Source organism: Mya arenaria, chromosome 12, assembly GCF_026914265.1.
Source record: "Mya arenaria isolate MELC-2E11 chromosome 12, ASM2691426v1".
NCBI classification, from domain to species: Eukaryota; Metazoa; Mollusca; class Bivalvia; order Myida; family Myidae; genus Mya; species Mya arenaria.
The window spans coordinates 57856906-57884614 of record NC_069133.1 but is presented as its reverse complement, the minus strand read 5'-3'; the positions used below and the strand labels follow the sequence as shown (position 1 = coordinate 57884614).

General features: G+C 34.5%; 1 protein-coding gene and 1 long non-coding RNA gene across 2 annotated transcripts; both read right to left on the bottom strand.

Moving 5' to 3' along the window:
* Positions 1-9618: 9618 nt before the first annotated feature.
* Positions 9619-11428, bottom strand: LOC128210833 (protocadherin beta-8-like). The gene is made up of 5 exons (XM_052915188.1): positions 11270-11428; positions 10706-10803; positions 10295-10422; positions 9990-10073; positions 9619-9638 (listed from the first exon to the last, which is right to left on the bottom strand). The coding sequence occupies exons 1-5, from the start codon at positions 11426-11428 to the stop codon at positions 9619-9621; spliced, it is 489 nt and encodes a 162-aa protein (XP_052771148.1).
* Positions 11429-11612: 184 nt separating this feature from the next.
* On the bottom strand, positions 11613-13184 carry LOC128211332 (uncharacterized). Its single transcript, XR_008257272.1, has 3 exons — positions 13140-13184; positions 12832-12924; positions 11613-11734 (listed from the first exon to the last, which is right to left on the bottom strand). It is a non-coding gene; the product is annotated as an uncharacterized LOC128211332 (long non-coding RNA).
* Between the last annotated feature and the right edge of the window lie 14525 nt (positions 13185-27709).

The following is a 27709-nucleotide window of genomic DNA, read 5'->3' as shown; positions in this document are numbered from 1 at the left end:
AATCTGTCCATACAAGGGAAAGTTACAGCCCAGACTCGACAACTTATACTCTATGTCCTTATATGCGGCACTCTGTTGTGAATACACATCTAAGTGTGACCTTGACCTTAGAGGTAGGGGCACGGGTCTTGCACGCGACACGTCGTCTTGGTATGTGGAACACATGTGGCAAGTTATTTTAAAATCTGTCCATACAAGGGAAAGTTACAGCCGGACACGAGTTATTGAGCCGGACACATGGACGGACGGATGGACGGACAGTGCGATTTTCGGGGGCATAAAAACTACAGAAACAAGCTCAGTAGCTGGAAACCAAGTCGGCCCCGTTTAATGGCACGGAGTTATCGCCGAAGACTTAAAACACAAAAGCAAACAATCACAAACCAGAAACATTGAACAACAGCACAAAACTCCACAAAAAACACAGTTTATATATACTATATAAAAATGTTTATAAAGGATTGTAAGGTAAAGCCTTGGAACTGTCAGTAAAATGTAAATTTTAACCAGTTTGTGTGCACAATCTCACAATAATCCAAACAATCCCGAATAAAGTAAACTCGCAAATGGTTAATCTAATCAAAGTATGCGTTAACAAGAGAAAACTTAATAATAAAACAAATAATAATAAACTAATAAGTAAACCCCAAGTACTTCTATGATTAGATTCCCGACTCTATCTGCAGATGTAGGAGTACAACTCAGAGCAAAATCCTTTAAAGATATGATGCAGTTATTGTTTGAAACTATGGAAATGCAACACAGTCTACCTTTGAAAATGAACGGTTAAAAACTTTGTGGTCATAGAGTTTAATACTGAAAAGCATCAATGTACTAAAACTGGGACAACCAAAGAAACCATTATCAATAATAAAAACAACATATATTTGCTAAAGTCTTCTTCCAAATGATTACCATAAAGTAAATTATTGAAAGTAAGAAACTTCACACGCTTGAAACATTCCTTGCGAGCCAAACACGGTTTTAAAGATAACACGAATCTGCAAATTTTAATAAAATCAGTACTGAAAGCTAAGTTATGTCAGGCTGCCATGTTGAACTATGTATTTTTGTGAGGAAATCATCATCAAAAACCAGAAGGTAAGTACTCTTCAAAGAATCGCCGTTATATCCACGGCTTAAATAGATTCCAAGCAATTTATTGAGTCTATCTGCCCAACTAGCTGCTGAATTTTTCGAATTGTCTTCACAAAATCACCATAAAATCGGTATGAGCGATACCTTTAGCAATCAGGAATTCAAAACTTCTTTTATACTTTGATATAATTTTTTAATCACCGTTAACAGATTTTGAGAAAGTTTTCCTTAATTTATGATATCAGAAACCCTGTTAAAGAAGTTTTTCCGTCATATGTTTACTGCGAGAGTTAAATTTGATCTGTGCGTATTCTAGCGAACCTTATCAACTGTGCAATAAAAACACCATATGATGGTAAACTAGGAACATCTCCAACTAAAGAAGGGTAATTAATAATTTTAGAATTAAAATAATCACGTTATAATAAAGATTAATATTCAGTTGTTTTAGATTGGAGTATTATGATTTATTAACTTGCAATTGTAAAGGGTATATCGATTTAATATAATATGTAAACACCGGATTATCTGTCAATACATCTAAAAGTTTTATTGAATTTATAAACATGGGCAATATCTCCAGACTTAGATATTTTTAACATATAATCACGTTCATAGTAGTAGAAAAAGAGGTCAGCAAGTCATATGTGAAAAACAACAGAAACAAGCTCAGAGTAAGATCGTATTTTTCTATTTCATTAAGCTATATCTTCATCCATGGCTTCACCACTCATAAACAAATGCTTTTTTTTCATGATACTATGGAATAAAATACAGTCTGACTCTGAAACCAACAAATATACCCAATAAAGCAATTCATGTCACACCTGATTATTTTCAGAAGAACGTTGAAATTTATGCTTACCCTCATTCGAAATATGATATCATAGTTATGTATTTAATTTGAACCTATTCAGATGCTTCTTTGGTGTTTTCCATTAAAATGTATTGTAGCCTACTTAGTTAGCAAAACGTGGCCTTTTGTTCACAAAATTTCCAAAAGGAGAATCTACATACCCCGCTGGCAGTGAAAAATCGTATTATTCTTTTTGTTCTGCAAACATACGTAGTTTCATTTGACATATTTTTGAAGAAATGATCACTTCATACTTACCAATTGTACAGTTCGCCCCTTTCCACCCGTGGGAGCAGTTACACGTGTAGTGAGCAATACCATCCACACAGTCACCGTCGTTACCACAAACTATTCCAACACAGTCGTCAATGTCTGTGCAAAGATACAAACAGAAGCCATTCGTAAAAATTGACGTTTTATTTACAAAACAATCCCACCCAGTTTTATCACCATTACATTTCTCAAACATTAAACATCTTCGAATTATAAATATAGGAATATGCTTTAATAGTTATAGTAAAACTCTGATTCCAACTGTTAAAACTGCACGCCACCGACTTAATACTCATTAGTATTGCATAATTCGCCAGTCCATCCATGCCTGCATACACAGCTGAAGTCGTTGAGAAGGGGGACACAGGTCTGTGTATTGTCTCCACATGGATTCGGATCACACTCATTTACATAATCTTTTGGAAAGATATATACCTAATTATATTATACGAACGTGTGCACAACTGATCAAATCAAAAACCTGTATTTAACACGTTTCTTGTTCATATTTAACACTTTATTGATATAGTTTCATTTGTGGCTCGTCGCAGGACTGTCGTTAGTGTAAAAAACTTATATTGGTGTATGGAAATGATACTTCAAATTAAATCTGAGAGATATTGAAATATGAAATTTATACGTGTATATGTACGTGTACAGTTGGTACATATTTTTTATTTTACGTCATTCAAGTATGAGTAACTAGGGTCAAGTATTATATTGTTGTTTTTTGTAGTTTAATCCCTCCAAATAACCGCTAGCTAGTCCGCTGGACTTATGGAACATCTTTTCTCCCGATTCATATAGTTTATTTCTTGCAACAATGTATTTTAAATGTATTTTAAGTATTGATCCAAAAGGAAAACATACGTAAGAGGCGAAACTCTTTAAAAAAGTATGAATATGTATTCTGCTGTAAAAAAGATTAAAGTTAAAACAATTTATTTTATTTACAAGGCTATGTACTAATTCTACTGCTGTTATGGGCACATGGAATGATCCCGATGGTATCATCGTTTCATCGGGATAATTTCAGGTGCTCATAACAGCAGTAGGATTTGTCGAAAAGACCTGTGTAAAGGCGAAATTTTGCCGATAGTGTGTATATTTTTAATCGGATTCCTTCTACAATTTGGAATAACCAGTAAGACGGCTGTGTCATTTCGATGTAAAAATGATTATTCTTTGCGCGGAACGTAGTGATATGCTTAGGATTGGTATATTAGCTATTCACTTATTGTCTGAACTGGACGTTTACCGTTTTTTATAACGAAGTGTGCTTGGGAAAGTGTCTTCTCTTGTCAAATTATATAACCCTAGTGGATTAGATTTTAAAGAATGTTAAAATAGCGTCGACAAATCATGATTTATAGTTTATATTTAGTATTGTGTCCCATGACGTGATAAGCAGCCCATAAACTAGTGTTGTTTTTTTCATTTTCAGTATCGAGAATGATTTTACCGAGCTGAGGCCACAGGCAATTATTTAAAGTAAGCCAAGGGCAGCTGTTGGGATCTGCATCATACAATCAAGTCTCAGTGATTATGATCGCAGTCAAGTGTCATTAAGATTTTACACAGTGTATAAAATAGAGTACAGTTTTATATTGGATATTGGATATTTAATTATATAACGAATCGATTTCTCGCTCTATATGTGTTCAATCGTTTTGTCGTTAAACATAATTTTGATCGCAGTTAAGTGTCACTTCACAAAACGTTTAATTCCATAACTAATACTGAGAGGTTTGAATTCTGAAACAACTATTAAGAGTAAACTACATAATTATATTAATACTTCCTTTGCAAAATTAATTGGATTAAAGCTAGTAGTATCTCTGTGGTACACACAACCGCACATTTATTAGCTGTTCGAAAATCTAAAAGGGATACTTGATATATAATGATAAAAGTGAACCAAGTATCTATCAACTTTATCGTTCCTATTCACCGAACGCTCACCGTCATTAACTGTCACCATCGCCGTTACATTTGCGCTGTTTGGAGGCTCTCCTCCATCTGTTGCTGATACAGTAAGAGTGTAGGTCTGCAAACGAGGGGTGTCTGCTAGGGTAATAACCCCTGTAGAAGCGACAATAGCGAACACTCCTTGGTCGTTACCCGCTAAAAATGGCATTTAATTATTGCTTTCAGAAGAGTTATGTTATAAAATCAAATGTAAAAATCATAACCTGTATAGGTCGGCTTTCCTACATTTAACAATTTGATTATTATATTCATATACTTTATTATATATTTATATTTATTCATTATATATATGACGTTTACATCCATTGTTATTCAAAAAGGGCCTATCAATCGTCTTATGTCAACAAGATCTAAACATTATTTAATCTAAATATTTACTCTCGTTATTTAGGTGATAGTCTCTGAAAACACTATGTTATCTTCCAACTTACTTTCAATTAATTGTACTAAATCAAAGAATAAAAACAACCTCCAAGATTAATGTTTATATTCACCTGCAATGGTATAGGTTAAGGTCTTAAACTTCGTCGAGACATCTTTATCATCGGCCGTAACAGTCAAAACCTCTGTACCTAAAATTAAAAATAAGGAGTTTAGCTATGTAAGAATAGATGTATATAAAAATAATGTAGCTAATTGCATGCAATAAATTTGGTTTTCAATGAATACACAAATATATCTAGGCACACTATATATGAATGTATATGCATTAAATATAGTAACCATTATAACAAGGACATTTAATGATAATTTCAATAAGAGCGTATTTGAGCTGGAGAAATGATTCATCTTAATAATTATATTTCAAACGTAATATTTATGCGCTGGTACGTACCGATCTCGTGATTCTCTTTAATTGCATTGCTATAGGAATCCTGTGAAAACTCTGGATAGTATTCGTTCACATCCAAGATATATATCGTCAATTTAGAACTTTGTGTAGTGTATTTGCCATCCGATACACTAAAATAAAGAAGTATTTGGTACAAAATTATGGCAAGCTAATGTTTTTTAACTTTCCATTATATTTTTCTTGTTCCTACCAGAACCCATTTGTCATCAACAATATCAGTATTGGTATATCTTTTCAAATTATAAAATTCTAGGAATCAAAGCCTTAGTGTTCAATAGCCTGCAATAAATGAGTATGAACTACCTGAATACTACTGTATGCGACTGCACAGTCTCAGCATCTAGTGTCCCGCCAGTTTTCAGTGTGTTTCCATCAAGAGTAAATGCATCCGAAGAGTTATCGACAACTGTGTAACTTAGATTTGAAGGATTTGGAAGGTTGTCCGGGTCGCTAGCTAGAACTTCAAACACTGCTGTTCCAACAGTTTCGTTTTCATATATTTCAACAGTTTTATTTACGTAAAGTTCACTGAGTCTTGGACCTAAAAGTGAAGTTGTAAAAATAAATCCTCAGTGACATATTTTATTATAATATACTGTACTGAGTTGAACACATTTTACGAAAGAATATCTTATTAGATTTTGGACCGAAAAGCATTTGCATTCTGCCGACAGTATAATTAAGTTTGTTGTCAAAATTTCCAAGACTACCTAATCAACAATGTCTTGTTAATTCGTGTTGATTATAGATATAGTTTCAAATGAGGAGGATAGTCAATAAAATATTTAAAAACTTGTAGATTAAATTAATTTCCGGGTTAAAAAAATGCAAACATATTTCTTAAACTAGCTGCCATCACTACAAAACTTCCAGACATTGTTAATGGGTAGTTCTGACTATGTTGTCACAAAAACATATTCATTTTGTATAAAGACATTTACGGAAAGATGCAAATTCTTTTTTTTATTCAAAATCGGAAAAAATCTTCGTAAAATTTGCTCAACACGTTATTACAGCTGCAATTGTTAGAACGGATATATGTTTTATGCGTGCTTGATATTGAATCAAAACATTTAATAAAACACGATTTTTTAAACATCTATTTTTTGAGATGTACATATCACGTTACTGTCGATTTCCGTTCTCGTGTTAGTAGAATATCCACCTCCCCCCGGGTCTGTTAAGTGGTACAATTTACACAGTGCTGATTATTACAGTTTTACCACATTTACATATTTAATCAATGACACCATTTTTTGAGGAATATTTTTATGTTCAAGGCACTGCACTCAATCGCAAAAAAACGGAATTCAGGAAAGGATTATACTATATCGGAGAGCATTTTCGTGATTAAAACTACATAGATTTCATTAATAAATGAAAGGAATATCAAGAGGCATATATTAAAGAAATAACACGTTCGGACAAGGGCCAAGGAAAAGTCTTAATAAACATCTGTTCTAACTCGCTATGTCTCAAAACCACATATTAAAATATAGGTTAAACCTCACCAGATTCCACTGTCACTGAAATGGTCGCCGTTGCTGAATTACGATCAGTGCCACTACCATCAGTTGCAACAACGTTAAATGTGTACTTATTTGTCTCAGTGTAATTAAGACTCTCTCCAGACTTCACGACTATATCAAAGTTCAGCATTTTGAACGGAACATCTGCATCTGGGATAGTGGTGAAAACGTTATTGAAAGCCAGAGACAAATCGTAGTCCGTAATTTCCAATGTGAGGATAAAATCATCTGAAAATAGCGTATGGATTAATTACGATATCTAAATTCGTATTCCCTACCGCGAAATAAAACAAGCTCGGCAATAGCGATTATAACTGACCATTTAATATCATATATTAAGCCTGTACCAAGGGCAAAACAAGCTCAGTGATAACGATGTGAATTTAACATTTGGTATCACATTTAAAGCTTGTAACAATGGCAACAAGCTTATCAACGTAATAGCGATATCAACTCGACATTAATTTCAAAGTTCGGACATAGATAGTTTGCAATAAAATGTTATATAGTATCAGATTAAGAATGTTTGTTAAAATGTATTGTAGTGCGCAAAAGATGATGGTAGTATTGGACAGAATCCAAATTGGTAAAATTCATCAAACAAACCTGTTGAAGCTTTTTCATAGACGATGCTACTATAAGTTGTCTGACTAAACTTTGGTGAGTTGTCGTTCACGTCCTTTATATTTACCGTGAAAGCTATATCATCGGAATATTTCCCGTCGGTGACACTGTTAAAAAAATAAATGTTGTCGAGAATAATTCTTAAAAGTCTCTATTTAAAGGGTTATTTAATAATTGGTTGTTCGATGAATAAAACAAACAAGTGATTCCATACGTTTTTTTTAAAAAAAAGAAAATGTTTGGTTATACTGGCAGACCGTATCATACAAAATAACATGTATCTTGTCGATTTTATCAGTTTAAGTCAAGTTTTAAAACATCGAGGATACCAAGCAATGAACTAAGTAGACACAATTTTAGACTGATCTGAAACAGTTTCAGCTGTTTATCAAAATAAACATTAAACTTAAGAGAAAGCCTTAACACGAAAGCTTATGTTCAGAAGTATGTTCAACATATTTATACTTGACACTTAGTTCTACGCTCTCTGGTGCACCGTCAGGATCAACATCGAACATATAAGAATTAACGCTGGCCGACGTTTTCAAAACACCATTCTCAACTACGAACCGAGGGTCCTGTCAAACGAGGAAATATGGGTAAGACTATTTATAATTCGAGCTACTCTCCCGTTAGTTTAATTGCCTATATGCCTTCCAACAACTACTGTGGTGGAACGTAGCTAAAAAGAAAACCATTAGCTTGGAGTTGAATGGTTTGAGTTTGGTCATCGATTGGAGTTCACAAAGATTGAGTTTATTCTTTATGTTAAGGTTTTATCACTAGACCTCTATAACATAACTCAATGAATGAGTAATTCTCGGTGCAGGAACTCTCTAGTTTGGCAAGGCGGGTAACAAACTTATGACGTCGTATATGTAAATTGAAAATTCAAAACTATCAGCATTGTTGCTAAAAGGTCGATAGGTGTTACCAATATAGGTTATATTCTATGAAAAGCACATGCTCGATGATCTTCACCATCAGATTATTAATATTGATATGATAAATCCGGTAAGTTCGGACAAGTCTGACTCCAGTTATATAATGAATACACAATTGGTAACAAGTTTCAAAGTGTTTTGTACAAACAATGAGCTGAACCGAAGCATTTGTGCATTGGAAATAAATAAAACACTGACCAATTAATTGATTAATTAACACTTTTCCAATAACATGTACATGCATTCATCATAAATATTATGTTTTAATCATTTTTATATGACGTTTGGTCATTTTTGGCAAATTTCTTTTTTATCAATACAAAATGCTTTGGACAAACCAACACACTTCAGATTTGTATATATCATTTCTAAATTCGTTTTATTCAATAAAGGGCGAATGTTGGTTTCAGTATCTAACCTGTGTGACAAGAGCAAATACCAGGTCCCCACTTTCATCCTCGTCCGTGACCGTAAAACTATAAACACTTTTACTAGGACCAATATCCTCCGTTATCTCTAATTGAGCAGGGGCCTGAAACTCTGGCTCTGTAAACAACCGTTTATCCAATTATTATCATTTAATATATTATAGACAAGTGTAAAAGAAAGACTGATATTTATCAGTTTGACGTACATTATAACTGTTTTACTTAAACATATTTTCTTATATTCACTCTTACAATAACATCCTCATGTGAGACAAAATGCAATAAATTTAGCAAAACAAATGATATAATCGATACGCAACGTCCCGATTCTCCATTTCTCTCTTTTGTTGTAATCAGTTTAATAATGAAATTGAACGTAAGCAGACAAACCCAGGAGCTTTACATTAAACAACACTGCTTGTCAGAAGCACAATGCTCACAAAACTAACAGGAACTTACGAGAGACAGACAACATTACAAATACTACTTAAACGAAGAACACATAATTATAGTAAGCTTTATGGATTTCAGCTGAAATACCCGTCGGTAATTAATGATCAAAGAACTTTCATGAACCCAATACTTATTGTAATCTACAAAACGAAATACAGGTATACGTTTTAAAGAATTGGAAAAAATGATGGAAGTCGATAGGCTAAATAAATGACGATCGTGTGTGTACACCATATGGAAACATTTAGCTTTGTCTTCTTCTTTGTCGTGATAATTCAAATTTTATCAAAACTATTATAGTTGTATAGCGACGTAAAATATTGATACATAATTAACATATTGTTGATACCTGTTTCTATGTTCACAGTGACAGACACATTTGTTGACATTTCCGTATCGTCTAGCCCACCATCAGTTGCCATGACAAAGAAAATATATTTCGGCGTAGTGGTGTAATCAAATGTTGTACCGGATGAGACACTCAACAAACCCTCCGAAGTTATTTCGAATTCGGCCGCTCCTTACAAAAATAATATAAAATATCATTTGTTTGTAATCTAATGTATAATTACTAGAATAAACTAAAATATTCTATAGTCGTTTAAATAATGATGAAATGATAAAGATGAATGTTTTAAGAACTTGTCCCAATGGACGATGTACAGTAATATTATAAAATTGTTTCAGTCAGTGGTTCAAAGGTTTACAACAATTTATAATCAGCCCATTCTTACAATTGTTACTTTTAGATTTTGTAAATTTGCGACGTCCTTGTTTCTCTTATCGTTTTTTTCCTGCCCATTCAACACCTGTCTTAACGCCCCAAATAATATGGCAAACGTTGGTAAACAGAATTAGGAAATGTTTTATATTCGGAATCATTCGATTCGCGAGAAATTCCATAATTAAACATCGCAACATTAAACATATTTCTATACTTACCAATGACTGTGTATGCGTTCACCACGTTGTTTGGACTTGAGTTATCACTGTCTGTGGCAGACAGGTTTCCAAGTATAGCGTTAGCTTTAAAATGTGAAACAAGTTTTTTAAGTCATTTCTCGCAATTCCTATACAGTTCCTATTTAGTGTGGACAAATAATTGAGTCACTGAATGGCATAGCAAAGATTGTTGCTTTATTCTTCATACACGAAATGCAAATTAAACATTACATGCAATTTCAGTTAACGTATTTTAAGCGTTCAACCTGTTGTAAAAAAAGGAATGGAGAGTATACTGTTGTTACCTGATGTTTTTTCACTGATATCAAACGAATAGCTGTCCATTCCGAATAAAGGTGCGTTATCGTTATCATCACATACTGTGATGGTTAGCGTTACGGTTACGTTTCTTGAACTGTTTGGATGGGAAACTCTGAAGTACAAGGTAACCAGTATACAGCTGAGCGTACATTTATCTTGTGTTTCTTCCTATGATTTAAACTTAGATCTCAACTAAGTAATATAGACAAATGGTACACTTTCCGTTTCCGGACTAAGGACTCTTAGATAGGTTCCCCCCAAAGGGAAACTCTTCATAGATTCATATGGCGGAGTAACAACATATAGAAATTAAAAGTACATGTACGAACGGACGGAGAGAACATTAGTGCAAGGAAGAACACAGCAATTTAAAAATGTCAGTAGAAACAGCTTACTCAATAGATAATCCCAAGGAAGTCACAGGCGTGTTAACGTCAACATCCAAATCCTTAGCGACAGTTATTGTGTTACTTGTAATTTCAAAGATAGTCGTCTGTAATAAATGATATCATATGTATGTAGAAACGACGTAACACGCCAACAGACATTGTCAACTGATACAATCTTAAACGCATTGCTTATTAAGAAATTTGGTATAAATTAAAAATCATCAACTTAAACGATCTTTGTTTTAACAGTATGAAATAATCCTTACTTAAGTTATCAAGCTGGAGGAAAATCTGCCCGCAATACCACATTAATTTGTTGTAAACCGAGTTGGAAAGTAACGCATATATACAGAGTATTTCCATCAGGGAATTTTAAGAGGGGAACTAATATATAATAAATTTTGATTTGTTTACATTAGTACGGTCATCGAAACGAAAGTAATTCATTTTAGGGTAAAAAAACCTATTTTCAAGGGGACCGGAACTACTACAATTCACAGCCTTATATAAAGATCGCACTAACCGTAACATAGGTATACATACGTATGCTGTATCTACCTACACACTTACGTTAATGGCATACACGAACCCCGTGCTAATCGGACCGAGGCTTGCTGAAAGGTTTGCAACAACTTCTCCACGGCCTGCAGATTCACATATCTTTACGACATCACCATCACTTGGACTTTGCAGTCCCAACTCTGAGAAATGTGAAACGTACTTATACATTGATATGCTTACTTACAAATCAAACTTGTATCAATTTTGAACAGACATAAATGTAGTTTGCCAGATTTGAATCCAGGGTGCATCATATCTTTCACGACATCTTTTTTTTTGCAAATTCACTCTATGTTTTCAGTTCCATTATCGATATAAAGATGAATAAATCGAAAATATTAATCTACTCACCGTGACATTTGTTATCCAAATCCACTGCATTAAAGCCTTCAACGCATTCACAAGTATCCGAAGTACACTGCCCGTTTGTTAAGCAAGAGCTCAATCTAGTTGTGCAATTCTTTCCTCCAACACCTGAAGGATAAAGGAACATATGAGCCGCATCGTGCGATATTGTTCCACCATATCAGGACTCAATAGTGTAAATTTCATGATGATAGCTCTCAAATAACATAAAGGGACTCGTTCATACTTTGTTAAAAGCATTCATTATCATTACAAAATAAGATATGGCAAATTATAAGGAGTATTAAAAGTAAGATACTAGCGTCTGGAACCCTTTAACAAATATAAATATATATCCTCATCAATTGCATTTGAAGTCCATAGTTTTGATAAGCATTTCTAACGCCATTAAAAATGCATTAAGTGTGATAGGTTGATTAACATTATCCCACGGTAATACTAATGTCTTCAATATTGCTATAAATTTATATTATCTAAGTATGATTCTCTCTGCTGTAGCGGCATGGGTTCGCTCACTAAAACCAGGTTTTTTATACTTAAATTTTTTTCTTTCGAAATTTTGGTACCAAACAGTAAAATGATGTAAGTGTTTTCAGACACATTAACAGGAAGATAATTATATGGTGCCAAAACACGAGCGAGTTCTTCTAAGATAAATGTTTACAAGTACGTTCATACATTGCCCTAATGTACACTAAATGTGTAGCCATAGCCAGGACAGGCATGGTAGACGTAACCCAACTAACTTCAAATTTAAGTATTTCAGTATCTTAAAACAATCAGGTCATTTGAAGTTGAGGCTATAAATGCAGTCGAAATAATTTGGAACCAAAGCTGTGGCTACCATGGAAGTATTAGTGAAGTTATTTTTAAATATTGTCAAGAAAGTAACCTAAAAATAAAAGATCTTTAAAAAAAAACAGATTTGAAAATATATAAACACATTAAAAAACTCAGAATTGTAAGCATTTGTATTGTTTGATTCATTTGAACTTCAATGTCCAAGGTATATTTGTTAAAACTTTGTTTGGCATGTGTTCGGCCTTGCTCCTTATGCCTTTAAACAGGACTATTGTTTAATGTCAGGTGTTTTACATTCACAATAACGACGTTTTTAACTGTGCCTTTCATACCTTACAACAGTTATGTTACATTCAACACTCAAACGAAATAGTCGTTATTAAATGAAACCGAAAGAAACTTACCTAATTTGCACTCAGAGTTTTCACAAACAAAAGGTGGGTCAAAAGAGAGAATTTCAGCACAATTTCTGGAAGTTGTACACAAAGAACCTATATCTGAAAGAAAAGCAAAACAATTCACTGTAATTTGTACATCATCACTTTTTTCTGGACCACAGTTTCGGTATTTGAAACTATAGTCCGGGTAATTGGGTCAGTAAATTACTTATGTGGTCCCATTTTACCACGCAAGATACAAGTATTTGTATGATGTGTTTACGTTTCAGTTAAAAAAAATAACCAACATTATTAAAAAATAATTAAGCAGGTACCTGGTTTGATGTTAACAGAAACGGACACATTTATCCAACGTTCCATATCTTCCCCCACACCATCAGTTGCAATGACAAGAAATGTGTAAAATGGGGTCGCAGTGTAATTAAACGATGTACCAGATGAAACCCTCAACACCCCGTCCGTCAAATGCATTGGTTCCTTAAACATGGAATATGGCGATAACAATAAGCGGTTTCAAACGATCGTTTAACATTTCTTTGCAGATTTTCAATTCCAAATTTAATAACTAAAAAATATATGTGGACATATCTGTGAAAGGGATTAATGTTGAACTGAAAGCAGTTTTGCAGGAACGGGATTTTAACGCATGTCCATCGTCTTCGTCGATCAACGGGAATAACAGACTTATATTTTTTGCCAGCGATGTTAATCATGCTACTTGTGCTGTTATTTTGATATTGAACATGTGTACCGAGTTACATGTTGATTTAAAGGTGTTTTACGTGTGGTTCATATCAAACGTACACTATACATGACGACACCCACAAGACAAGCGTTTTCATAATAACAGCAGCAGTTTTGACATACATGAACAAACTAAGTGTAGTGTTAACCGGAACTTACCAATAACTGTGTAGTTAGTGATCACGTTATTTGGTGACGTGCTGTCTTTATCCGTAGCAGCTGTCGTTCCAACGACAGTTGATGCTAAAAGAGTACAATTCTTTTCAGTGTATGTTGCATAAGAAAATTAATAATCTGCGAAATAAAATGTTAAAACAATTTACCATGACACTACAGTGTTTAACTTTCACTGTGAGTAAAAACTACAACAAGATGATGCTGTAATCCTGCATATAAAATGGTACATAATTTAAATGCTATGTCTATTTGTTTTAAGTCTAGTGCTTAGAAGCCTTGTGCCTTTTGTTTGGTATATGTTTGTGATAAATGTTGTGATTTGTAGCCTTGTGTCTCTAGTTTGGTGTCTGTTTGTGGAAATAATTGTACTTTGCAGCCTTGTGTCTCTTGTTAGGCGTTTGTGTTAAGTGTTGCTCTTGAAGCCTTATGTCTTATGTTTGGTGTTTGGGTAAAATGCTGTTATTTGTTGCCATGTGTCCCTTGTTTGAAGTATGTTTGTGATGTTAAGTTTTGTAATTAGTTTCTTGTGTCTCGTGTTTGGTGTTTGCGTTAGGTGTTGCGTTATGTAGCATTGTGTCTTATGTTTGGTGTTTGGGTAAAGTGCAGAAATTTGTAGCCTTGTGTCTCTTGTTTGGTGTCTGTTTGTGGTGTAAGGTTATGCACTTGGTAGCCTTATGTCTCGTGTTTGGTGTTCGCATTAGGTGTTGCGTTTTGTAGCCTTGTGTCTTATGTTTGGTTCTTGTGTTAAGTGTTGAGATTTGTACCCTTGTTTCTCTTGTTTGGTCTCTGCGTAAAGTGTTGTATTGCGCAGCCTTGCGTCTTATGTTTGGTGTTTGCGTTAAGTATAGCGTGTTGTAGCCTTTTGTCTTATGTTTGGTGTTGGTGTAAACAATTGTACTTGGCAGCATTGTGTCTCTTGCTTGGCGATTGTGTTAAGTGTTGCGTCATGAAGCCTTGTGTCTTATGTTTGTTGTTTGGGTAGAGTGCAGTAATTTGAAGCCTTGTGTCTCTTGTTTGTATCTGTTTATGGTGTAAGGTTATGCACTTTTCTAGCCTTGTGTCTTGTGTTTGGTGTTTGCGTTAAGTGTTGCGTTTTGCAGCCTTGTGTCTTATGTTTGGTGTTTGTGTAAAGTGTTGTATTTTGCAGCCTTGCGACCTATGTTTGGTGTCTGTATTAAGTGTTGTATTTTGTAGCCTTGTGTCTCTTTTTCGGTATCTGTTTGTCTTTGATCCATGTACTTTTCAGTTTTGGTTTTGATTTGTTTTATGAAAATACAACAGTAACACTATTCAACGTTTACCTGTAGACTGTTCACTTATGTCGAACGTGTAGCTGCTATTATCAAACTCAGGTGTATTGTCATTATCATCCACAACACTGATGGTGATTGTTGTAGAAACTGTTCGGGAACTGTTTGGATGCATAAGTCTAAAATAGAAATGGTTTAGATATGATACATTTCATAATTCAGTCTCACGTTTATGATAGTTATGCAACATGATTACCAAGTACTGATCTAGCAAAACTTATTAAGGCATACACGTTTACATTTGTGTTCGAAAAAGCAACGTCCATTATGCTAGGCCTTACACTTGTATTGAATTCAAAACCCAAGTAAATAAAAAGAGTTATTCTGGTTAGGCAGCTTAATTTAGATTTATACAGAAAAGAGCTTAATACTCTGTTTGTGTATCAAGTAGCTTACCCGATTATAAGTACGTAGGAAGTTACGGGTGTTTCAACGTCAACGTCTAAATCCGAAACAACAACAATTGTGTCGTCTGCTGTCGTAAATGTATTCGACTGTAAAAAACAATGGATTTATTAAACATTAAAATAGTTTATTGAAAGTCTGGGGTTGGGTGCTCACAAATTCGTTGACCGCCTAACCCCACCACCCTGAATTCGTATATATTTGAGGTTACCCAAACAGTATTTAATATAATGCTAACGCACGTGCTATGTTTCATGTTTTGAAACGTGTTTTGGTATCTGTTTCTTGTGCGTTTGACCTGGCAAATTTGCGTTATTATTGTCAAAAAAGATTTAAATCATTATTGAAATATGTTTTGTCATCGAATATTTTACCGGGTCGTTAATGTTGAACACGAATTCCGTACTCGTTGGAGCGAAGCTAGCGGAAAGATTTGCAATCACTTCATTTATTTCTGTTGACTCGAATATTTCTATGACGCTACCGTTATTTTGGCTTGACAGTTTCAACTCTGAAATAAATGAGCTCTTTTTGAAAAAAATAACAACAACAAGAAAGACCATGTTGCTGCAAATGCAGAATTTTACATATGAAGTATAAAGAAGTCAAATCGATGAGATCATTTTTTAGATTGCCATTCATTGAAAACACATAGCAACTTCTTGTATACGTAACACATTAGAAACAATAATTCTTAAACAAAATACAACTCTTCCCACCGTAACATTTGTTATCAACAGGGTCAAAGCCGTCAACACATTCACAAGCACCTGACGTACATTGGCCATTTGTTAGGCAGGAGTTTGCAATGGCAGTGCAATTTCCTCCAACTCCTGAAACCAAAAGAAATACTTTGAATTTCGAAATTTCGAAAGAATTTAAGAATAAAACTAGAACATAGTTGTTTTCTTTACAATATTGATTGAACTATATATAAAGAAATAACCAAGTTAATAAAAGTGTTCTATAAGCATATCAGTGGCGAATTTCTAGTGCCTTATAATCCCGACATCCGCTAAGTTACATTCGTCACTCAATAAAAAAATATTTATGACATTCATTTGAATGTTTATAATCATTATTTGATAGTTGTAAGTATAAAGAATCTTACCTAATTTGCACTCAAAGTTCTCACAAAGAAAAGGTGGGTCAAAATAGAGAATTTCAGCACAATTGCCGTCAGTTGTACACAAAGAACCTATATCTGAAAGAAAAGCAAAACAATTCACTGTAATTTGTACATCATTACTTTTTGGGCCACAGGTTTTGGTATTTGAAACTATAGTCCGGGTAATAAGGTAAGTATATTACATATGTGGTCCCATTTTATCACGCAAGATACAAGTGTTAGTATTATGTGTTTACGTTTCATATGTAACAAAAAAGAATAAAAAAAACATTCTTAAAAATTGTTTAAGCAGGTACCTGGTTTAATGTTAACAGAAACGGACACATTAGTCCAAAGCTCCATATCTTCCCCCGCGCCATCAGTTGCCATGACCAGAAATGTGTAAATTGGCGTCGTAGTGTAATTTAACAAAGCACCAGATGAAACCCTCAAGACCCCGTCCGAGGTGATTTCAAATGCATTGGTTCCTTAAACATGGAAGATGGCGATAACATAGGCGATCTCAAGCGATCGTTTAACATCTCTTAGCAGAATTTAGGAACCAAATTTAATAAAAGAAATCAATGGACATATTTGTGAATATGATACATGTTAAAAATTAAACTGGAAACAATATTGCATGAACGTGATTGCAACGCATGGCCATCGTGTCTGTCGATCAACGGCGGGAATAACATACTTATATGTTTGCCAGCGATGTAAATCTTGCTATTTGTGCTGTTATTCTGATATTGACATGTGTACCGAGTTGCATGTTGTTGCTTAAAAGGTGCTTTTCGTGTGGTTCATATCAAAAGTACACTGTGCATTGCGACATCCACAAGGCAGGCGTTTTCATCATAGCAGCAGCAGTTTTGACATACATGAACAAACTAAATGTAGTGTAATCCGGAACGTACCAATAACTGTGTAGTTAGCGATCACGTTATTTGGTGACGTGATGTCTTTATCCGAAGCAGATATCGTTCCAACGACAGTTGATGCTGTAATGGTACAATGCTTTTCAGTGTATGTAGCATAAGACAACCAATGTTCTGCAAACAAATGTTAAAACAATCCCCTATGAAACTACATTGTTTAACTGTCACTGTGAGTAAAAACTACAACAAGATGATGTTGTAATCCTGCATATAAAATGATACATAATTGAAATGATGTGTAAATTTGTTTTAAGGCTAGTGTTTTGTAGCCTTGTGTCTCTTGTTTGGCATTTCTATTTTGTGTGACGTTTTAAAGCCTTGGGTATCGTGTTTGGTGTATGCATTAAGTGTTGCGTTTTGTAGCCTTGTGTCTTTTGTTGGTATCTGTTTGTCTTTGATCCATGTACTTTTCAGTTTTGGTTTTGATTTGTTTAATAAAGAAACAATTACACTATTCGACGTTTACCTGTAGACTTTTCACTTATGTCGAACGTGTAGCTGCTATTATCAAACTCAGGTGTATTGTCATTATCATCCACAACACTGATGGTGATTGTTGTAGAAACTGTTCGGGAACTGTTTGGATGCATAAGTCTAAAATAGAAACGGTTTAGATATGATACATTTCATAATTCAGTCTCACGTTTATGATAGTTATGCAACATGATTACCAAGTACTGATCTAGCAAAACTTATTAAGGCATACACGTTTACATTTGTGTTCGAAAAAGCAACGTCCATTATGCTAGGCCTTACACTTGTATTGAATTCAAAACCCAAGTAAATAAAAAGAGTTATTCTGGTTAGGCAGCTTAATTTAGATTTATACAGAAAAGAGCTTAATACTCTGTTTGTGTATCAAGTAGCTTACTCGATTATAAGTACGTAGGAAGTTACGGGTGTTTCAACGTCAACGTCTAAATCCGAAACAACAACAATTGTGTCGTCTGCTGTCGTAAATGTATTCGACTGTAAAAAACAATGGATTTATTAAACATTAAAATAGTTTATTTAAAGTCTGGGGTTGGGTGCTCACAAATTCGTTGACCGCCTAACCCCACCACCCTGAATTCGTATATATTTGAGGTTACCCAAACAGTATTTAATATAATGCTAACGCACGTGCTATGTTTCATGTTTTGAAACGTGTTTTGGTATTCCGTTTCTTGTGCGTTTGACCTGGCAAATTTGCGTTATTATTGTCAAAAAAGATTTAAATCACTATTGAAATATGTTTTGTCATCGAATATTTTACCGGGTCGTTAATGTTGAACACGAATTCCGTACTCGTTGGAGCGAAGCTAGCGGAAAGATTTGCAATTACTTCATTTATTTCTGTTGACTCGAATATTTCTATGACGCTACCGTTATTTTGGCTTGACAGTTTCAACTCTGAAATAAATGAGCTCTTTTTGAAAAAAATAACAACAACAAGAAAGACCATGTTGCTGCAAATGCAGAATTTTACATATGAAGGATAAAGAAGTCAAATCGATGAGATCATTGTTTAGATTGCCATTCATTGAAAACACATAGCAACTTCTTGTATACGTAACACATTAGAAACAATAATTCTTAAACAAAATACAACTCTTCCCACCGTAACATTTGTTATCAACAGGGTCAAAGCCGTCAACACATTCACAAGCACCTGACGTACATTGGCCATTTGTTAGGCAGGAGTTTGCAATGGCTGTGCAATTTCCTCCAACTCCTGAAACCAAAAGAAATACTTTGAATTTCGAAATTTCGAAAGAATTTAAGAATAAAACTAGAACATAGTTGTTTTCTTTACAATATTGATTGAACTATAAAAAAAATAACCAAGTTAATAAAAGTGTTCTATAAGCATATCAGTGGCGAATTTCTAGTGCCTTATAATCCCGACATCCGCTAGGTTACATTCGTCACTCAATAAAAAAATATTTATGACATTCATTTGAATGTTCATGATCATTATTTGATAGTTGTAAGTATAAAGAATCTTACCTAATTTGCACTCAAAGTTCTCACAAAGAAAAGGTGGGTCAAAATAGAGAATTTCAGCACAATTGCCGTCAGTTGTACACAAAGAACCTATATCTGAAAGAAAAGCAAAACAATTCACTGTAATTTGTACATCATTACTTTTTGGGCCACAGGTTTTGGTATTTGAAACTATAGTCCGGGTAATAAGGTAAGTATATTACATATGTGGTCCCATTTTATCACGCAAGATACAAGTGTTAGTATTATGTGTTTACGTTTCATATGTAACAAAAAAGAATAAAAAAACATTCTTAAAAATTGTTTAAGCAGGTACCTGGTTTAATGTTAACAGAAACGGACACATTAGTCCAAAGCTCCATATCTTCCCCCGCGCCATCAGTTGCCATGACCAGAAATGTGTAAATTGGCGTCGTAGTGTAATTTAACAATGCACCAGATGAAACCCTCAAGACCCCGTCCGAGGTGATTTCAAATGCATTGGTTCCTTAAACATGGAAGATGGCGATAACATAGGCGATCTCAAGCGATCGTTTAACATCTCTTAGCAGAATTTAGGAACCAAATCTAATAAAAGAAATCAATGGACATATTTGTGAATATGATACATGTTAAAAATTAAACTGGAAACAATATTGCATGAACGTGATTGCAACGCATGGCCATCGTGTCTGTCGATCAACGGCGGGAATAACATACTTATATGTTTGCCAGCGATGTAAATCTTGCTATTTGTGCTGTTATTCTGATATTGACATGTGTACCGAGTTGCATGTTGTTGCTTAAAAGGTGCTTTACGTGTGGTTCATATCAAACGTACACTGTGCATTGCGACATCCACAAGGCAGGCGTTTTCATCATAGCAGCAGCAGTTTTGACATACATGAACAAACTAAATGTAGTGTAATCCGGAACGTACCAATAACTGTGTAGTTAGCGATCACGTTATTTGGTGACGTGATGTCTTTATCCGAAGCAGATATCGTTCCAACGACAGTTGATGCTGTAATGGTACAATGCTTTTCAGTGTATGTAGCATAAGACAACCAATGTTCTGCAAACAAATGTTAAAACAATCCCCTATGAAACTACATTGTTTAACTGTCACTGTGAGTAAAAACTACAACAAGATGATGTTGTAATCCTGCATATAAAATGATACATAATTGAAATGATGTGTAAATTTGTTTTAAGGCTAGTGTTTTGTAGCCTTGTGTCTCTTGTTTGGCATTTCTATTTTGTGTGACGTTTTAAAGCCTTGGGTATCGTGTTTGGTGTATGCATTAAGTGTTGCGTTTTGTAGCCTTGTGTCTTTTGTTGGTATCTGTTTGTCTTTGATCCATGTACTTTTCAGTTTTGGTTTTGATTTGTTTAATAAAGAAACAATTACACTATTCAACGTTTACCTGTAGACTTTTCACTTATGTCGAACGTGTAGCTGCTTTTATCAAATTCAGGTGTATTGTCATTATCATCCGCAACACTGATGGTGATTGTTGTAGAAACTGTTCGGGAACTGTTTGGATGCATAAGTCTAAAATAGAAACGGTTTAGATATGATACATTTTATAATTCAGTCTCACGTTTATGATAGCTATGTCACATGATTACCAAGTACTGATCTAGCAACACTTATTAAGGCGTACACGTATACATTTGTGTTCGAAAAAGCAACGTCCATTATGCTAGACCTTACACTTGTATTGAATTCAAAACGCAATTAATAAAAAGAGTTATTCTGGTTAGGCAGCTAAATTTAGATTTATACAGTAAACAGCTTAATACTCTGTTTGTGTATCAAGTAGCTTACTCGATTATAAGTACGTAGGAAGTTACGGGTGTTTCAACGTCAACGTCTAAATCCGAAACAACAATAATTGTGGCGTCTGCTGTCGTAAATGTATTCGACTGTAAAAAACAATGGATTTGTTAAACATTAAAATAGTTAGTTTAAACTCTGAGGTTGAGTGCTCACACATTGATTCACCGCCTAACCCCACCACACTAAATTCGTATATATTTGATGTTACCCAAACAGTATTTAATATAATGCTAACGTAGGTGTTATGTTTCCTGTTTTGAAACATTTTTTGTTATTTCGTTAGGTGTCTGTTTGGCCTTGAAAATTTGTGTAATTATTGTCAAAAAATATTTAAATCGCTATTGAAATATGTTTTGTCATCGAATATTTTACCGGGTCGTTAATGTTGAACACAAATTCCGTACTCGTTGGAGCGAAGCTAGCGGAAAGATTTGCAATCACTTCATTTATTTCTGTTGACTCGAATATTTCTATGACACTACCGTTATTTTGGCTTGACAGTTTCAACTCTGAAATAAATGAGCTCTTTTTGAAAAAAATAACAACAACAAGAAAGACCATGTTGCTGCAAGTGCAGTATTTTACATATGAAGGATACAGAAGTCAGATGCGATGAGATCTTTTTTAAAATTGCCATTCATTGAAAACACATAGCAACTTCTTGTATACGTAACACATTAGAAACAATAATTCTTAAACAAAATACAACTCTTCCCACCGTAACATTTGTTATCAACAGGGTCAAAGCCGTCAACACATTCACAAGCACCTGACGTACATTGGCCATTTATTAGGCAGGAGTTTGCAATGTCTGTGCAATTTCCTCCAACTCCTGAAACCAAAAGAAATACTTTGAATTTCGAAATTTCGAAAGAATTTAAGAATAAAACTAGAACATAGTTGTTTTCTTTACAATATTGATTGAACTATATAAAAAGAAATAACCAAGTTAATAAAAGTGTTCTATAAGCATATCAGTGGCGAATTTCTAGTGCCTTATAATCCCGACATCAGCTAGGTTACATTCGTCACTCAATAAAAAAATATTTATGACATTCATTTGAATGTTTATGATCATTATTTGATAGTTGTAAGTATAAAGAATCTTACCTAATTTGCACTCAAAGTTCTCACAAAGAAAAGGTGGGTCAAAATAGAGAATTTCAGCACAATTGCCGTCAGTTGTACACAAAGAACCTATATCTGAAAGAAAAGCAAAACAATTCACTGTAATTTGTACATCATTACTTTTTGGGCCACAGGTTTTGGTATTTGAAACTATAGTCCGGGTAATAAGGTAAGTATATTACATATGTGGTCCCATTTTATCACGCAAGATACAAGTGTTAGTATTATGTGTTTACGTTTCATATGTAACAAAAAAGAATAAAAAAACATTCTTAAAAATTGTTTAAGCAGGTACCTGGTTTAATGTTAACAGAAACGGACACATTAGTCGAAAGCTCCATATCTTCCCCCGCGCCATCAGTTGCCATGACCAGAAATGTGTAAATTGGCGTCGTAGTGTAATTTAACAATGCACCAGATGAAACCCTCAAGACCCCGTCCGAGGTGATTTCAAATGCATTGGTTCCTTAAACATGGAAGATGGCGATAACATAGGCGATCTCAAGCGATCGTTTAACATCTCTTAGCAGAATTTAGGAACCAAATTTAATAAAAGAAATCAATGGACATATTTGTGAATATGATACATGTTAAAAATTACACTGGAAACAATATTGCATGAACGTGATTGCAACGTATGGCCATCGTGTCTGTCGATCAACGGCGGGAATAACATACTTATATGTTTGCCAGCGATGTAAATCTTGCTATTTGTGCTGTTATTCTGATATTGACATGTGTACCGAGTTGCATGTTGTTGCTTAAAAGGTGCTTTACGTGTGGTTCATATCAAACGTACACTGTGCATTGCGACATCCACAAGGCAGGCGTTTTCATCATAGCAGCAGCAGTTTTGACATACATGAACAAACTAAATGTAGTGTAATCCGGAACGTACCAATAACTGTGTAGTTAGCGATCACGTTATTTGGTGACGTGATGTCTTTATCCGAAGCAGATATCGTTCCAACGACAGTTGATGCTGTAATGGTACAATGCTTTTCAGTGTATGTAGCATAAGACAACCAATGTTCTGCAAACAAATGTTAAAACAATCCCCTATGAAACTACATTGTTTAACTGTCACTGTGAGTAAAAACTACAACAAGATGATGTTGTAATCCTGCATATAAAATGATACATAATTGAAATGATGTGTAAATTTGTTTTAAGGCTAGTGTTTTGTAGCCTTGTGTCTCTTGTTTGGCATTTCTATTTTGTGTGACGTTTTAAAGCCTTGGGTATCGTGTTTGGTGTATGCATTAAGTGTTGCGTTTTGTAGCCTTGTGTCTTTTGTTGGTATCTGTTTGTCTTTGATCCATGTACTTTTCAGTTTTGGTTTTGATTTGTTTAATAAAGAAACAATTACACTATTCAACGTTTACCTGTAGACTTTTCACTTATGTCGAACGTGTAGCTGCTTTTATCAAATTCAGGTGTATTGTCATTATCATCCGCAACACTGATGGTGATTGTTGTAGAAACTGTTCGGGAACTGTTTGGATGCATAAGTCTAAAATAGAAACGGTTTAGATATGATACATTTTATAATTCAGTCTCACGTTTATGATAGCTATGTCACATGATTACCAAGTACTGATCTAGCAACACTTATTAAGGCGTACACGTATACATTTGTGTTCGAAAAAGCAACGTCCATTATGCTAGACCTTACACTTGTATTGAATTCAAAACGCAATTAATAAAAAGAGTTATTCTGGTTAGGCAGCTAAATTTAGATTTATACAGTAAACAGCTTAATACTCTGTTTGTGTATCAAGTAGCTTACTCGATTATAAGTACGTAGGAAGTTACGGGTGTTTCAACGTCAACGTCTAAATCCGAAACAACAATAATTGTGGCGTCTGCTGTCGTAAATGTATTCGACTGTAAAAAACAATGGATTTGTTAAACATTAAAATAGTTAGTTTAAACTCTGAGGTTGAGTGCTCACACATTGATTCACCGCCTAACCCCACCACACTAAATTCGTATATATTTGAGGTTACCCAAACAGTATTTAATATAATGCTAACGTAGGTGTTATGTTTCCTGTTTTGAAACATTTTTTGTTATTTCGTTAGGTGTCTGTTTGGCCTTGAAAATTTGTGTAATTATTGTCAAAAAATATTTAAATCGCTATTGAAATATGTTTTGTCATCGAATATTTTACCGGGTCGTTAATGTTGAACACAAATTCCGTACTTGTTGGAGCGAAGCTAGCGGAAAGATTTGCAATCACTTCATTTATTTCTGTTGACTCGAATATTTCTATGACACTACCGTTATTTTGGCTTGACAGTTTCAACTCTGAAATAAATGAGCTCTTTTTGAAAAAATAACAACAACAAGAAAGACCATGTTGCTGCAAGTGCAGTATTTTACATATGAAGGATACAGAAGTCAGATGCGATGAGATCATTTTTTAGATTGCCATTCATTGAAAACACATAGCAACTTCTTGTATACGTAACACATTAGAAACAATAATTCTTAAACAAAATACAACTCTTCCCACCGTAACATTTGTTATCAACAGGGTCAAAGCCGTCAACACATTCACAAGCACCTGACGTACATTGGCCATTTGTTAGGCAGGAGTTTGCAATGGCTGTGCAATTTCCTCCAACTCCTGAAACCCAAAGAAATACTTTGAATTTCGAAATTTCGAAAGAATTTAAGAATAAAACTAGAACATAGTTGTTTTCTTTACAATATTGATTGAACTATTTAAAAAGAAATAACCAAGTTAATAAAAGTGTTCTATAAGCATATCAGTGGCGAATTTCTAGTGCCTTATAATCCCGACATCAGCTAGGTTACATTCGTCACTCAATAAAAAAATATTTATGACATTCATTTGAATGTTTATGATCATTATTTGATAGTTGTAAGTATAAAGAATCTTACCTAATTTGCACTCAAAGTTCTCACAAAGAAAAGGTGGGTCAAAATAGAGAATTTCAGCACAATTGCCGTCAGTTGTACACAAAGAACCTATATCTGAAAGAAAAGCAAAACAATTCACTGTCATTTGTACATCATCACTTTTTGGGCCACAGGTTTTGGTATTTGAAACTATAGTCCGGGTAATAAGGTAAGTATATTACATATGTGGTCCCATTTTATCACGCAAGATACAAGTGTTAGTATTATGTGTTTACGTTTCATATGTAACAAAAAAGAATAAAAAAACATTCTTAAAAATTGTTTAAGCAGGTACCTGGTTTAATGTTAACAGAAACGGACACATTAGTCCAAAGCTCCATATATTCCCCCGCGCCATCAGTTGCCGTGACCAGAAATGTGTCAATTGGCGTCGTAGTGTAATTTAACGATGCACCAGATGAAACCCTCAAGACCCCGTCCGAGGTGATTTCAAATGCTTTGGTTCCTTAAACATGAAAGATGGCGATAACATAGGCGATTTCAAACGATCGTTTAACATGTCTTAGCAGAATTTAGGAACCAAATTTAATAAAAGAAATCTATGGACATATTTGTGAAAGGGATGCATGTTAAAACTTAAACTGGAAACCATATTGCATGAACGGGATTTCAACGCATGACCATCGTGTCCGTCGATCAACGGCGGGATTAATATACTTATATATTTGCCAGCGATGTAAATCTTGCTTTTGGTGCTGTTATTCTGATATTGACATGTGTACCGAGTTACATGTTGTTGTTTAAAAGGTGCTTTACTTGTGGTTCATATCAAACGGACACTGTGCACTGCGACATCCACAAGGCAGGCGTTTTCATTATAGCAGCAACAGTTTTGACATACATAAACAAACTAAATGTAGTGAAAAACCGAAACTTACCAATAACTGTGTAGTTAGCGATCATGTTATTTGGTGACGTGCTGTCTTTATCCGTAGCAAATATCGTTCCAACGACAGTTGATGCTGAAAGAGTACAATGCTTTTCAGTGTATGTAGCATTAGACAAATAATAATCTGCGAAAAACAATGTTAAAACAATTTACTATGACCCTACAGTGTTTAACTTTCACTGTGAGTAAAAACTACAACAAGATGATGCGGTTATCCTGCATATAAAATGATACATGATTTAAATGCTATGTCTATTTGTTTCAAGTCTAGTGTTTTGTAGCCGTGTGCCTTTTGTTTGGTATCTGTTTGTGATAAATGTTGTGATTTGTAGCCATGTGTCCCTCGTTTGGTGTCTGTTTGTGAAAACAATTGTACTTTGCAGCCTTGTGTCTCTTGTTGTTGCGTTTGTGTTTAATGTTGCGTCTTGAAGACTTGTGTCTTATGTTTTGTGTTTGGGTAAAATGCTGTGATTTGTTGCCTTGTGTCCCTTGTTTGTTGTCTGTTTGTGATGTAAAGTTTTGTACTTTGTAGCCTTGTGTCTCGTGTTTGGTGTTTGCGTTAGGTATTGCGTTATGTAGCATTGTGTCTTATGTTTGGTGTTTGGGTAAAGTGCAGTGATTTGTGGCCTTGTGTCTCTTGTTTGTGTCTGTTTGTGTTGTAAGGTTATGCACTTGGTAGCTTTGTGTCTCGAGTTTGATGTCTGCATTAGGTGTTGCGTTTTGTAGCCCTGTGTCTTATGTTTGGTGTTTGTATAAAGTGTTGTGAATTGTAACCTTGTGTCTCTTGTTTGGGGTCTGCGTAAAGTGTTGTATTGTACAGCCTTGCGTCTTATGTTTGGTGTTTGCGTTAAGTATTGCGTTTTGTAGCCTTATGTCTTATGTTTGGTGTTGGTGTAAACAATTGTACTTTGCAGCATTGTGTCTCTTGCTTGGCGATTGTGTTAAGTGTTGCGTCTTGAAGCCTTGTGTCTTATGTTTGGTGTTTGGATAGAGTGCAGTAATTTGTAGTATTGTGTCTCCTGTTGGCGTCTGTTTGCGGTGTAAGGTTATGAACGTTGTAGCCTTGTGTCTCGTATCTGGTGTTTGCGTTAAGTGCTGCGTTTTATAGCCTTGTGTCTTATGTTTGGTGTTTGTGTAAAGTGTTGTATTTTGCAGCTTTGCGACCTATGTTTGGTGTCTGTATTAAGTGTTGTATTTTGTAGCCTTGTGTCTATTTTTTGGTATCTGTTTGTCTTTGATCCATTCACTTTTCAGTTTTGGTTTTGATTTGTTTTATGAAAATACAACAGTAACACTGTTTAATGTTTACCTGTAGACTTTTCACTTATGTCGAACGTGTAGCTGCTTTTATCAAATTCAGGTGTATTGTCATTATCATCCGCAACACTGATGGTGATTGTTGTAGAAACTGTTCGGGAACTGTTT